Consider the following 13725-nt stretch of genomic DNA (forward strand, 5'->3'; position numbering starts at 1 on the left):
GAAGCAAAGTAGCAGATTTCCTTAAAAACATACAAAATATGTAGGGGAGAAAAGGAAAGTTCTGGCATTTGCCATTGTTCCCAACACTGGTGCACACATGGTTTTTTGCACCTCTTTTTCACTAGTTAGTTATGGCACACAATGCCCCACCTGTGACAAGGGTCAGGGATGGCCCCTTTCTCCACACCGCGACTCGAGTATATTCCCCATAGCTTTGGGCACAGGGTTGTGAGCTGGGAGAGGGCAGGTCCTGTGATCCTCATGTTTGAGCTCTAAGAATTAACCTTTGCCTGGAGCGTAACAAGTGATCTAATACCTAAGGGCAAACTAGGCTGAGTACCTGCAGGTACCATATTTATCTTCTTTATAGTCAATTAGAAATTGCTTTGGGAAGGAACAAAACACTTCAGAGTGGAGCTGTTTAAATGTGGTGAGGGGCAGAGAGACTGAATGTGGGTGGCTGGGCACTGGAGGGAGAGAAGAGCTTTAGGGGAAGTTTGTACTTAGCCAGGTCTGGAACCAGTCTAGGTGGAATGTTGTGCTGAGCAGAGCTACAGCAGTGGGAAGGCAGACTGGTGCCTGGGGCATGTCTGACCTCCATGTCCCCTCTGGTTACCCCTCTGGCGTTCCTCCCTGAAACTGAACCCTGTGCTGCTCAGTTGCTCCCTACAGACTCCTCTCTGTCGGATAGGTACAGCTTTTCTCTCTCCAGTCTGCTGAGGCAGGAGGCAGTGGAAGCTACGGAGAATTTAGCATGAAAACTCTAGGTTTGGGCACCATTTTCTTTATAATATCACTTGTAGAGAGGGTGTATCTGGTCGAAACAGTTGTTTCCAAGTAGCTTCTGCCAGTACCTCTCACAGCCTCTCACTGTAAGATCAGGGACCTATTTTACAGGAGCCCAAGAACCTGCCCCCCCCCCCTTTATATTATCAATACAGAGTTTCCTCTCAGGGGAGGAGGAGCTCAGCTGCACACAGTTGGATTCTTGTTTCTCTAATTACCCCCCTCTCAGAGGTGGGGGAAAGATCCCCATCTTGAAAACCAAAGAAGGTCTAGAGCCCTCAGTTTAAGTCCAACAGCAGCCAACCCCTGTCCGTTCCCAACCACCCCAAAGCCCAGGGGCCCAGGAGTCACCAAGAAAGTTTCTCAGTGTAGAAATAATTTAACTTTCTGGAACTGAAGACCAATAAAGTTTTTACCCCTGGGGCAAGATTGAAATCCTCAGGGGCTCAGAGGTCCTTCTGGCTGAGCCTCAGCTCTCCTGGAAATAGGGCAGTGGCCTTAAACAGGGACACACAGTGGGTCCCAGTGTGGGTGGTGCCTCAAGATCCTCAAGCCCTTAGGAGTGGTATTCTTTAACCACGTAGCCTCCTGCCTCAGATTGAATGTTCATTCAGTTCACTGGATGTTAGCCCCAAGAATCTGGTCTAGGGCTGGGCTCATCCCATCCACCTCTGCCAGCTGACTTAGGCTTCTGCTCTTGCTGGGGCTTACTGGGAATTAAATTTGACAGAGGTGAAGCATGTCAGCGATAGACTGCATCTAAACCTATGAGGGGAGCATGTCTCACACTTCATAGCTCAAGGTGAAGGTGAGGATGGCTGTGGATTGCCAACAACAATCCCTTTGTAAGCCATTGGGATTACAATCCCTTGTAAGGAGTGAGCAGCATGACGCAGGGCCCCGCTTCTCCCCACTCTGATTTACTAAGGGGACCATCTGGGGAGTAAGGCCTGACGACCAATGTTTAAAGACCAGTTTCTGTGCTTCTCGGGACACTGAAGACTAATTGACACCTGGGGGCATTTTGACTCTTCATCTAGAGAAAACTCAAGGGCTCCAAGAAAAAAAAGTAGGGGTATGGGGCAGGCCAAAGCAGACAATGGCAGTGCCCTGTCAGCACAGACAAGTGAAGAAGGAAAATACAGTTGTTAAATAGGGATGCAAACCTTCACACAAAGATCAACCCATCTTTTCTTAGTGGGTTTTATTGTTCAGATGGAAACCCACTATTTCCCTCTTGTCCCAGCTTCCCCTTCAACATGGCCACACACCTAAGTGTTACTTCCAATCCCAGTACAGTGGACACATGCATGAGATTCCTAAGAGATACATGGGAGGGAAGGGAGCAGGGATCTCAGGAGGTGTTGTACCTGGCTTCCCAGGACAGGGCTCAGGCCCGTTTCTCCTCCAATACCTCCACTCGGGCTGGCAGAGGGCACCCTGCCTCCTCAGAGACTTCTCAAGAAGAATAGGGTCTGTGTTGACTGTGCTGTCCACCGCCAGCCTCTGCGGGAGGCGCATCTCCAGATCGTTCTCCAAATCCTCGTCCTCAGAAGAAGAGGAGGAAGAAGAGGAAGAAATACCCATGGGAGCTTGCACTGCTACTGCTTCCTCTTCTGCAGGACCCTCCAGAGGCAAAAGTTGTGCTGTGGGCTTTAGTTCCACCTCTGGATGTTCTGTGGCTGTGGCCCCTGAGGTCCTGGCTAGAGGCCACCAGGTGGGTCCTGCCCAGGGACAGTAGCAGAGGCAGGTCTGGTACGGCAGCTGGCACCAGGCCTGGGGGAGGCAGGGCGGGCACAGGAACAGAGCGCCTGGAGAAAGCCCACTGATGACACATCCAGCGACCGGTCCCAGCGGAGAGCAGCAAGGGGCCCAGAGGAGGGGCCCGGGGTGCTCCCTGGTTAAAGGCTTGTGCAGCCTCTCCACAGCCTTCTTCCACACAGCTGGGGGCACCCACCTGACCTGGCCCAGAGGCACAGTAGCTGTCTTGCCATTCCAGAAGTGAACAGTAATTCCTCCTCCTTTTGATGCTACATAACAGAGCAACATTTTGTCAGTTACCTCTTCTATGTCATGGCCTCAAAGCAAACCTCAGGGCAGCCTCTGCTCTGCCGGCCTCCCCTCCCTGGAGAGCCTTCCCGGAACATTCCCTCACCCGCCCCCTATCTACCTACTGCCACTTCCCATTGCACTTGCAGGCACCTCCCTGTCTCAGTTTTCAGGTCAAAGTCAAAATGCATCCTCAGAGGGGAAAGAGGAGAGGCTCCCCTTCTCACTGTCTAAACTGCAAGGATGCTAGCTGGTGCACCCTGCAGAGGGGACTGTCCCCTTGATGACTTGATGGGGGACCCGTCATGAGTGTGGCCCCATCGCACCATAGGTTAGCTAACCTATTTAGACATAATAGTTTTAGGCTATTTTTCCCCAATGAAAAGCATTTTATAATCCAAAAGTTATGATCTTTTTTATCTGTTGCCACATCCACGATTAAGCTGCAAGTGAGGGGGTGAGGATTTTTTTTTTTTTAACACCTCTAAGACCCTACACTCCCCTCTAAGACACTTTTGGATCTCTCCTACCAGCCTGGCTCCCTCCGGGGACTGATAGGTCAGAGCAGCTCCCCTTACCTCTCAGGGGGTCTCTCGCCTCCAAGCCCAAGAGAACCGTGCCAGGGCCATACCGCTGCTGGTCTGGATCCCAGGCTGCAAGCACCTTGTCCCCTGGCCGTGGTGAGTGTTCTACGCACGACAAGAACTGAATGACATCTTCTTCTAAGACCACACTCTGCCGCTGGACTGGCAGCTTTGGGTCTGTGGCAGTGGGAACCTCAAATTCCACAAGCAGGGCCCCCTGTCTCTCCAACTGTGGAAAAGAAAACATTCAGCGTAAGTTGTGGCACTGGGAAGTAGAACAGGGAAGCACTGCAGTTCCCTACAACCAGGCCCAGGGGCTAGCTTACAGTTCCCAGAACCAGGCCCAGGGGCTGGCTTACTCACAGTGAGGGCCAGGGGACAGAGACAGGGACAGGCCGGCTGTGGTGTGGACGTTCTTCCCTCGACCTCTTTTCACCATGGGCAACTCTTGTTTATCATTTCCTGCCATTCCTTTCCCTTCCTCTTTTCCTGTCTGTCTTTGCTCCCCTATATATTTGGCCTGCAATTCCCAGGGATAACCTACGTCCTCTGGATCTTTCCCCAGTGTACTCCCCCTCCTCCTAGCATTCCCCAAAAATGTTGTCCCTGCATCCAAGACCAACCAGGGGTCGCATATGCATCCACAGGCCCACACCCACATGGGCAAGGAGCAGCTGTGGCCTAACATGAGGGCAGCCCTCAGCACTGCCATTACATTAGTGAGGATAGGTTTGGCTCAGCAAGTGGACATCATAAAAGAGAGGGCAGGGAAGTACTTAAGCTACTGAAAGTACACGCTGTTTTGAGAACTCGGTATGATTTTAAAGAGAAATAAATTCTGGTTACAAATTAATCACAAAAAAATTAATCATGAGACAACCTATTACTTGAACGAAACTGTGCTAATATTTCATTGAAATTCACATTTAGTTACTGGAAAAATGACAAAATGACTTCTGAACGGAAATTCACACTAGTCTTCCCTCCATGAATCCACATGCACGAAGTCTGACGTTGAAAAGAAGAGAAAAAAATCCCAAAGAAGTAAACAGCCACTGAAGTACAGGGTAGGCCTGAGTCCCAGCATGTGGGGGACCACACTTCCGTGTGTACAGGTACAGAGGCACATGTGTGGGCAGAGGGGTTTGTTTCTTTCCTTTAGGCTGGTGCACATAATTCAACACATTGAATTTTCCTGAACAAAGCAATTTTTACTGCAAACTTTCTTCACTGTCACAGGTTCAATTGTATCCTCCTTGAATTCATCTGTTAGAGTCCAAGCCCCTCCAAATATGACTTTATTTGGGAATAGGATCATAATTAGTGAAGACAAGGTCATGGTAGGCTGAGGGGGGTGGCTGCCTAATCCAATGACTGATCTTCTTTTTTTAAGTTCATTTATTTATTTGTGAGAGAAAGGACAAGAGGGGAGGGCCAGAGAGAGAAATCTAAGCAAGCTCTGTACTGTCAGCACAGAGCCCAATGCGGGGGTGGGGGCGGGGGCGGGGGAGGCTTCAAGTCACACACTGTGAGATCATGACCTGAGCCAAAATCAAGAGTCAGACACTTAACCAAATTAGCCACCCAGGTGATCCCCAATGACTGATGCTCTTCTCTAAAGGGGAAATGTGAACACGGACATGCACAGAGGGAAGATACCAATTGAAGGTGGGGCAAAGATTGGGGTGCCGCTTCTTCAAGCCAAGGAACAGCAGAGATTGGCAGCAAGCCACCAGAAGTCAATCAGAACAGGCATGTGGAACATATTCTCCCTCATAGCCTTCAGAAGAACCAATTCTGCCAACATCTGGGTTTCACTCTCCAGAACGGAGAGATAATACATTTCTATTATTTAAGCCACCCTGTTTGTGCTACTCTGTTACACAGCCCTGGAAGACTGATACACTCACTGACATTACATTTCCCTTCTGGAACCTGGCCACGAAAGACATGTGCTTATCCAAGAAACTGAACTGCCGGACACACACAGCTGAGGCATAGCAGGTGTGACAGGGCCACCCAGAGGAGGGTGCTGGGACGTGCGAGGAACTTGCCTCTGGAGCAGCCTTTATCTGAGCCCAGTAATAAAAGCCATCTGGTGCCCTTCTTGCGAGGATCCATGTGTCAGCAGCATCTCCAACTCTTCCTGACCAGCCAGGCCCCTGCCATGCGGAGTCAGCAATGTGGAGACACGGGTGGTAAGATGCATATCTGCAAAAAAACACAAATGGAATTAGGGGATGGAGACGATCAAGCCCTGAAAACATTGAGAAACACGTTTCACAGATCTGAGCAGCACCGTGGCATGTGTATGACATGTAAGGCTATATGGAACAGAAATCCATGTGAAAGGTGGCTGGCAATCTGTGGCTTCCAGTATGCTACGATACACTGCTGGAAGGGGCAGAAGGAGAGGACAGTGAAAGGGAAAATCGGTTGGGGATTGAGAATTGCTTCAAGGTCATCAAAATGTGATTCGCCTTGATATATTCAAGTGAATTAACACTGGTTCTGAGACTGAACAGGAGACCAGGAAAGGGCACTGGGGAGGTAAATCCTAAGGTGGCGCGTGGGAATCCAGGATGGATTCATATGCGTGTTTCGATGCTAGTGCCAAAGGAGTAAAACTGGAAGGATGCTTGTGGGCTCAGAAGGGAGGAGGAAGTATTTGAGCAAGGCAAGCACGGAGGAGCTGACTAGGGGCCTGAGAGACAGAAATAAAGGAGAAGCCACTCCTGAAAAGTTTTGTGGACAGGGCCAAACCAGGGGTGTGGGGGTGTGGGATGGTTGAGTCAGGGCATGGGTTTTCTGAAGCAGCCGGTTACTTTGTGGGAAAGCCTGGATACAGGGATGCTTAACTCTGGCTTTGAACGAGAAGGTCCACATAGATGAATCCAGAAAGCTGGGCTATGAAGGGTTCAAGCTGGCATGTCCCTAACCTGGGCAGAACAGAATTGAGTGTCACGGACACAAGTGAGTCCCTGGAACTGACACCACTTGTGTGTGCTTGAGGGCTGAGCTCCCTTTCCCTTTTCTGCAATCACACTTTAGACAGCCCACGGAGGAAATTAGGAAAGGCCAGGATAACCAAGGGATGCTGAGGGGACCTGTGGAGGGACCTGGAGACCTCGCCTTAGCTGTTGGTTACAGAAACCCTAATTTCTCACATGGTGCCGGGGCAAGTCTCTTGGTTAATGGTAAAATGAGCTAGAAACTCTTTAACTGGTGAATGCCTGACTGCCTTCTCTCCCACGTCTAACCTTGACACCTGCCACCCTCTACTAAGTGCTACAAGGAGTATAGTTTACACACGAGTGACATAATACCCCCAAGCAACTCCTAGCCCACACAGTGAAGAAACCCTTTCAGCCTTCCCAGGAAGCAAATTGTCTCCCTCATGATATGCCATCGAGAGCCAACACCAGAGGGGAACAAAGGGTGGGGGGGTGGGGGGTGCACGTCACCTCTGCCAGAGGTGCAGAGACTAGTACCTGGTAAGGGGGATGTGCCGGCTGAGCCAGGGTGCCTGGATGGCAAAGGGGCAGGTGAAGGAGAAGTCCCAGCAGGGAGCAGCACCAGCCCAGGAGGCGGACTTCAGGGTTGAGGCCACACTGCAGTATTTGGGCAAAGGAATCCTGGGCCCCGCAGAGGATTCCATGGCCTTCAGGGAAACCACCTGAGAACAAGCACACCATTACCTGAGTTGCAGCAGAGGGCTGCTGGCTGGAGCAGGGCTCAGTTCTGCCATTAGCAGCCTCCAACTGCTCCCACAGACTGTTCTCTGAGTCACCTGCCTTGAGAACCTTGGCTCGGAAGATACAGGAGGGGTTGAAAGGGCAAGAGTTGTGACTTCAGAGAAACCGAGCTTTAAATCCTTCACAGCCTGCAGGCTGCGTGCTCACTCCACCACTGTGCTTCAGCTATGGCACAGGAGAGAATATATGGGATGCACCTGGCGTATAAGCAGCTCAATGTGTGCTAGTTTTTTCCTTCTCCCCAGGTGTAAGGACTCCCGGAGGTAAAACAATACAAATATGACTGGCCTAACCCTCATGACAAACTGACCTCTAACCTAAGCCACAGACTCCCTTCCTAACCTAGTGACCCACAGGACTAACACTAGCCCCAGGTAGAGCTGAGATCCCAGGGTTGTGTCCTCCACAGACCTGTTTAGAGGTGACAGCTGCCACCCCGCTCCCAACATCACACTCCATTGCCCCAGCCCACCAGAGCTATGTTAGGGTCTGCCCCTGCCCAAGCCCACAGGGCTGACCCCAAGGGGACTTACTCACAGCCCCAAACTCCTCCACCTCAGCCTCAGCCCGTCTGACAGTTGGAGCTCAGAGCCTCAGCCCAACTGACTCCTTGTTGCCAAGCAGGTTGCCATGGATCCAAGGCAGCAGGAACACTGTGGACTGAGTGTACTGAGCACGTGCACAGGAGTGGCAGGGGGCCTTGGGAGACATGGCAGGGGAGAGAGAGGAGAGGGTTTCTCTTGGAAGAGGGGGAGAAAGGGCATTAGAGAGAAAGCCCATTGCAGCCTCATTTCCCCAAAGTTCAGACTTTCCCACTGCTGGAAGAGGCAGTCATGGTGGGAAGCCCTCATGACCCAGGGGAGTCCTGTGAGGGAGGGAACTGTCCCTACAGAGACTAGGGGCTACTGATCTGTCTCCACCCTGTGCAGGCAGGAGACCAGGTCGGGTGAGCCCCTGACTGGCCAAAGGACTCTAAGATAGAATGTATCTGTAGTTTAAAGCAAAATAACTAAACATGTGGGCACATCTTTTCTGTAACAGACAGGACCCTGCTAAAGAGCAGAGTTGTGGTTACCACTTGGGGGTGATGGGAGTGGACACCAGCGACCAAGGGAACAGAAGTCTGGACTCCGCACTTATTTGAATGTCCATGGAACAGGCTGGTGTTTGAGGCATGTGACGGCCATTGTGCACCGATTATGTGCCTGGCACTGTGTTCAGGGGAGAATACCAAAAAAGTATACTGGGACATTTGCAAGTGTTTCTCCCCACATCCATTCCCCTTTTCCAACAGTTCCCATTTCCATTTGCAGACCCATGTGATTAGGAGAGGCTGACCACACCCCCAGCTCCACAGGTATAATGAGTGTCAATCAGCACATTCCATTCCCCTGGGGTTGCTCCTGGGGTTTGGTTAAGTATGGGCATGTTCCTAGCCTCTCCAATCAGAATAAATCTCAAGACTTTTGTTGGGAATTCTGGATTATAGACTTTCTCTTTCCTCTCTTTCTATGCATAAATAAGAAAGTACATTGTTCTAGGGGCTTCTGGCTGCCTTTGTGGGATACTGAAGCTATTCCCAGAGAAAAGGAGAATAGACCTAAACAAAACAGGTTCTTGGTGACATTGTTGAGCCCTAATTGAAGGCAGCCCTATTGCTATACAGATTTGACTGACTGTTGCTAAAGGCCGAGTTCTTTGGTGCACAAAATTAGAGTCCAGGAAAGGCCAATGGAGTCTCTGGCAGTGAGAGAATAAGACAGGTAGGATTTCAATGATGGAGGGAAAAAGGAGAATATTCCAGTTTAGGAGTCAAGAGCTAAGAGGGAAGGATGCCTTTGCAAGACTGCTTTTCTCTTCTGGAGGAAATGGGGTGTCATGAGAAAATCAAGATGTGACTATTTGGGAAAGTGCCAGATTGGTGGGAGCTTTGAAAACCAAGAAGATACATGTAAACAAAATGGTAGTCAAAGGGGATATGTCATAGGGTCTTGACATCTTCACACAATGAAGTGACAGGAAATGCTTTAAGAAAAAACATCAGAGTGGGAATGTAACCAGTTAAGAATAGAGCCCAGGAGGCCAGGGAGGAGACTGTTAACAGTGACCAGATATGATATGACAGGAGTGGAATAGGAAAATAGTAACACCAAATATTTTACCCACAACACCTGCCTGATTTGAGGCTCTTTGTTGGGTGCTAACAATTTAGAAGGAATAAGACTGGTCTACTGAAGAGATAGGTGTGTAATACAGAGTGTAAAGATAGTAGGATAGGAACTTCAAGGAGATATGTGTACAAAATAAAGCAACGAGTAATGGCTGGAGTGGGAAGACTTTACAGAGATGACAGTAGAGATGAATGTGCCAGTTTATGGAAAGTCCTGACTGGGCTTGGTGACAGATGGAACCTGGGAGTTAAGGGAGAAGGAAGAGCTGACACTGGTCATGGGAATGGAAATAGAGACATTTTGAAGGCAGACTCCAAGATATGGGGCAGTGACAGTCCTTCCCAGGGGTGAAGGAAAGGCGAGGCACATGCACATTTTCTGGCCAGGAGAACCTGGAGAATGGTGATGCTATGGACAAAACAAGGTTAATAATAGTAATAATAATGGGGCGCCTGGGTGGCTCAGTATGTTAAGTATCCGTCTCTTGATTTCGGCTCAGTCATGATCTCACAGTTTATGAGTTCAAGCCCCGCATCAGGCTCTGTCTGACAGCACCAAGCCTGTTTGAGATTCTCCCTCTCTCTCGCTGCCCCTCCCTCCTTCTGCCTCTGTATCTCTCTCTCTCTCTCTCTCTCTCTCTCAAAATAAATAAACTTTAAAAATTTTTTTAAAATAATAGTAACAATCATAATAATGGTTATGAATACTTCTGTGTCAGGCACTGTTAATTCTCCTCATAAACATGGGGGACAGTTCCTGTTATTATTATTCTCACTCTGTGGATGAAGAAATGAGACATGGAGAGAAGGTAGCAAGAGTCCTAGTTTAAACTGAGGCAGTTTGAGTCCAGAGACTGCCTCCTTAACCCCTACACTAGGCTGCCTGAGGAAGTATTCTGCATGTGGGAAAAAGATGACTCCAAAATAATTTCACATGACAACAATCTTTGCTTCAGCCCTGGGACATTCTCCCATCAGGACATGAGTAAGATAGAGATGTGTAGATTTTCTGTCAACCCCAAACGCTAGCAATAAAAACCACCACACTTTGACAAATCAAGAGAGGTTCATTGTGGTCATTTCGCGTGAAGTGTCTGCAAAACGCATTACAAGCATTGAGCAGTCATTAGTCATACTTTACAATACTTTTGTGAGAGTGTCTCATGGCTGAGACTCTGGCCAAGTGTGTGAGAAGGGCTAGGGGAGATTTACAGAGAATCCTGGGGACTTCTGCTCCTCTAAAGTTCTTGAAAGAAATCACCAAAGCTTAAGATGCATCTTCTCAATCCACATAAGGTAATTGTCATATGTCTGAAACCCCCGTAAGAAATAGCCAGCATAGGTTAACATTTGAGCTGTTATTTGCCTATTCAGAAATTACATTTAGGAAAAACTATTTAATGATGCTGTAAAAGACTCCATTTTGTGAAATTATTTGTTTCTGTTTAGGATCAAATGATTCTAAAAATGGGGTCACTGTGGCGGCTGGTGGTTGCCATTATGGAGGAAACTTTCTCAGGGTTATTCTTGGTTTCGGTCTTATCAGGGTACAGAAGAGACTGCAGGTAATTAATGTACTTGATAGCAGCTCTGAGGGTTTCCACTTTGCTGAGTCGTTTCTCCAAGTACTCTTCTGGCAGATGATGTCGGAGCTGGGCATAGCCTTCATTGACACATTTTACCCGCTGCCTTTCCCGTTCATTCCTTTTCCGGATGAAGGCTGGCCCATAGGCATATTCACACCTTCTGTAATTTGCATAAGGCATGGGGAAGGAGAAGGAGCAGGGTTCACCATAATTTTCCATGATCAGGGAATCATTGGGAAAAGGCAGCAATGGCAGGTCTTCAGAGAAAGGGGATGGTACTGGGGCATCAGGGTACAGGTGGAAAGTGACCATGGGGTCCAGATAGAAGGACCTGGTCAGTGGCAAGTGGACAGAATCAGAGAAAACAGGCAGTTTTTCTGGCAGATTAGAGTAGCTTCGATTGTCCATCATTTCCTCTTTAGCCTGGAAACATAACCAAGTTTATTAATTTGGCCAGATCAAAAGAGAGCAGGTCTCATTGATTTTCTCAGAGATCAATAGTTTAAAGACTTCTCTGCTTTGATGCATAGTTCCTGAGCTCATTCTGAAAACGATATTGGGCTATAATACTCTGTGGGTAGGAAGAGAGGAATTTTTGGTGGTACAAGGGAACAGCATTAAATAACACTGACTCACTTTGTAAGAAGTTATTCTCTTCCAGCTCTTTTGATCCTTGTGATTACAAAGATACAGCTTTAGTCTTGTAAGAGTGTGTCTTCCACATTACTAGAATGCTTTCTGATTCTCCCCAGATGGAGGCCTTCAACAAGCAATAGTATCTAGCTAGAATTTAATAATGCTTTGCTGTTAATTTCTATTAATTGTGAATTATACTGATTTCACATTTATGGAAGTGATACAAAATTTCTTTTAAAAATACATCTGCTTGGGGCACCTGGGTGGCTCCATCGGTTAAGCGTCCGACTTCGGCTCAGGTCATGATCTCACGGTTTGTGAGTTCAAGCCCCGCGTCGGGCTCTGTGCTGACAGCTCAGAGCCTGGAACCTGCTTTGGATTCTGTGTCTTCCCATCTCTTGGCTCCTCCCCAGCTCATGCTCTGTCTCTCAATAATAAGTAAATGTTAAAAAAACATTAAAAAAATACATCTGCTTGAGTAAAAAAAATCTCACTTAAAGAAAAGTAGTAAGTAAATAATAGTACAGGTGGAATATAGATAATGAAGACCGTGAAAGTGCATGCAATGCAAATAAGTAAAGTTTGGGAAACATTGAAATACCACAATATTCAAATACATGCTGGAAACATTACAAACGAGTTAATGATCATGCAACCTCACGGGCATAGCTTTCTTAAGTAATACCTGATACGCCACAGGAAAAATAAAAAATAAAAATAAGAAAGGAATCATTTGCTCTTAAAAATTCACTTTAAGATTCTTTTAAATAAGAAACTCCCCTAATATACTTAAACATAGTCAAATTACATATTTTTACTTACATAGAACTTTAAATATATTGAATGAAGTCCATCTGTATTTAGGTGTTTTGTTGTTGTTTTTAACAGAACATAAGGATAGAACATTAGACCCAAGAAGTCCCACACCAATACATTCCTTTTTCTGAATAGGTCTTCATGCACCTCATTTATTAAACAACTGTTACTTTTTTGCCTTTGACTATAATAATAAAGCCACAGCAGATTTTACAGGGATACTTCAGAGTAACGAGTTACTCTGAAGGAGGTAGGGTAGTGCTGTAAGAAAAGAGCATTTTTCTTTCAGTTATAACACCCTTGAGTTTCAATCTTGGCTTTGCCCCTTCATAGCTATGTGTCCTTAGGCAAGCTTCTTAAACTTTCTGAGCTTCAGTTTTTTTCCTGTGATCAACTGAGTTATTAACTCCTCTGCAGGGTGGTTGTGAGGATCAAATGAAAAAATATATATAATGTACAGGCATCAGTTATTTTCCGCTTTCCTTTCTTTACAGATGAATACTTGTGTAGTGTCCCTTTCTAAATTGCAGCTCACAGAAAAACCTGGCTTATATTTTCCCTAACACTGGAAAATCAAACATTGGCCTATCTAAAACATATTGGTTGAGAGACGATCATACCTAAAATGGAAAAAGCAACATGAAATCTACCTGTGGGCCTCCAGAAAAGAGGGAAATATGACTTTCTGTTAATTCCTCAAGGATGTGATTTTAAAACATCTTTAGGAATGAGGGCTTGACCTCTATAGTTGGCATGTGTAAAGAAAAAGAGGCAACTTCCCCTCCCCACCTGAAAAACCTCAGACCTGTTTATGAGCAAGATTAGGTAACATTTCACTTGCTTCTCTACCTGAGCATAGCAACAACCTGCAAGCTATACTATGTAATGGGTGGAGTAGCCTCTAAGCACCAGAATTCAAACACGATGAGGTATATACTTTATTTTTTTCTTTTCTCTTCTTTTCTTTTTTTAAATGTTTTTAATGCTAATTTATTTTTGAGAGAGGGAGAGAGAGACAGAGCATGAGAAGGGGAGGGGCAGAGAGAGAGGGAGACACAGAATCAAAAGCAGGCTCCAGGCTCTGAGCTGTCAGCACAGAGCCCAATGCTGGGCTAGAACTCAGGAGCCGTAAGATCATGACCTGAGCCGAAGTCGGACACTTAACCAACTAAGCCACCCAGGTGCCCCCCCTTTTTTTCTTTTTAAGTAGGTTTCATGCCCAGCCCAAGAGCCCAACCTGGGGCTTGAACTCACAACCCTGAGCTGAGATCAAGAGTCTTAGTCTTAACCAACTGAGTCACCCAAGTGCCCCTAATGAAGTGTATTGTTTTAAAGTAAAGTGC

General features: G+C 47.2%; 2 protein-coding genes across 5 annotated transcripts; both read right to left on the reverse strand.

The window, feature by feature from the left end:
• Positions 1 to 1973: 1973 nt before the first annotated feature.
• On the reverse strand, positions 1974 to 7821 carry CD1H11orf16 (chromosome D1 C11orf16 homolog). 4 transcript variants are annotated; one of them, XM_045484426.1, is made up of 5 exons: positions 7712 to 7821; positions 6911 to 7095; positions 5474 to 5630; positions 3414 to 3648; positions 1974 to 2816 (listed from the first exon to the last, which is right to left on the reverse strand). In XM_045484426.1, the coding sequence occupies exons 2-5, from the start codon at positions 7075 to 7077 to the stop codon at positions 2065 to 2067; spliced, it is 1311 nt and encodes a 436-aa protein (XP_045340382.1). In that variant the 5' UTR covers positions 7078 to 7095; positions 7712 to 7821; the 3' UTR covers positions 1974 to 2064. The 4 variants fall into 4 exon arrangements, with proteins under 4 accessions (XP_045340382.1, XP_045340381.1, XP_045340380.1 ...); XM_045484425.1 differs by having other exon boundaries at positions 7708 to 7820; XM_045484424.1 differs by lacking the exon at positions 7712 to 7821 and having other exon boundaries at positions 1974 to 2022; positions 2054 to 2816.
• Positions 7822 to 10445: 2624 nt separating this feature from the next.
• ASCL3 (achaete-scute family bHLH transcription factor 3) lies at positions 10446 to 11682 on the reverse strand. The gene has a single exon (XM_045484435.1). The coding sequence runs from the start codon at positions 11339 to 11341 to the stop codon at positions 10796 to 10798; it is 546 nt and encodes a 181-aa protein (XP_045340391.1). The 5' UTR covers positions 11342 to 11682; the 3' UTR covers positions 10446 to 10795.
• Positions 11683 to 13725: the final 2043 nt, after the last annotated feature.

This window comes from Leopardus geoffroyi, chromosome D1 (genome assembly GCF_018350155.1).
Source record: "Leopardus geoffroyi isolate Oge1 chromosome D1, O.geoffroyi_Oge1_pat1.0, whole genome shotgun sequence".
Classification (NCBI taxonomy): Eukaryota; Metazoa; Chordata; class Mammalia; order Carnivora; family Felidae; genus Leopardus; species Leopardus geoffroyi.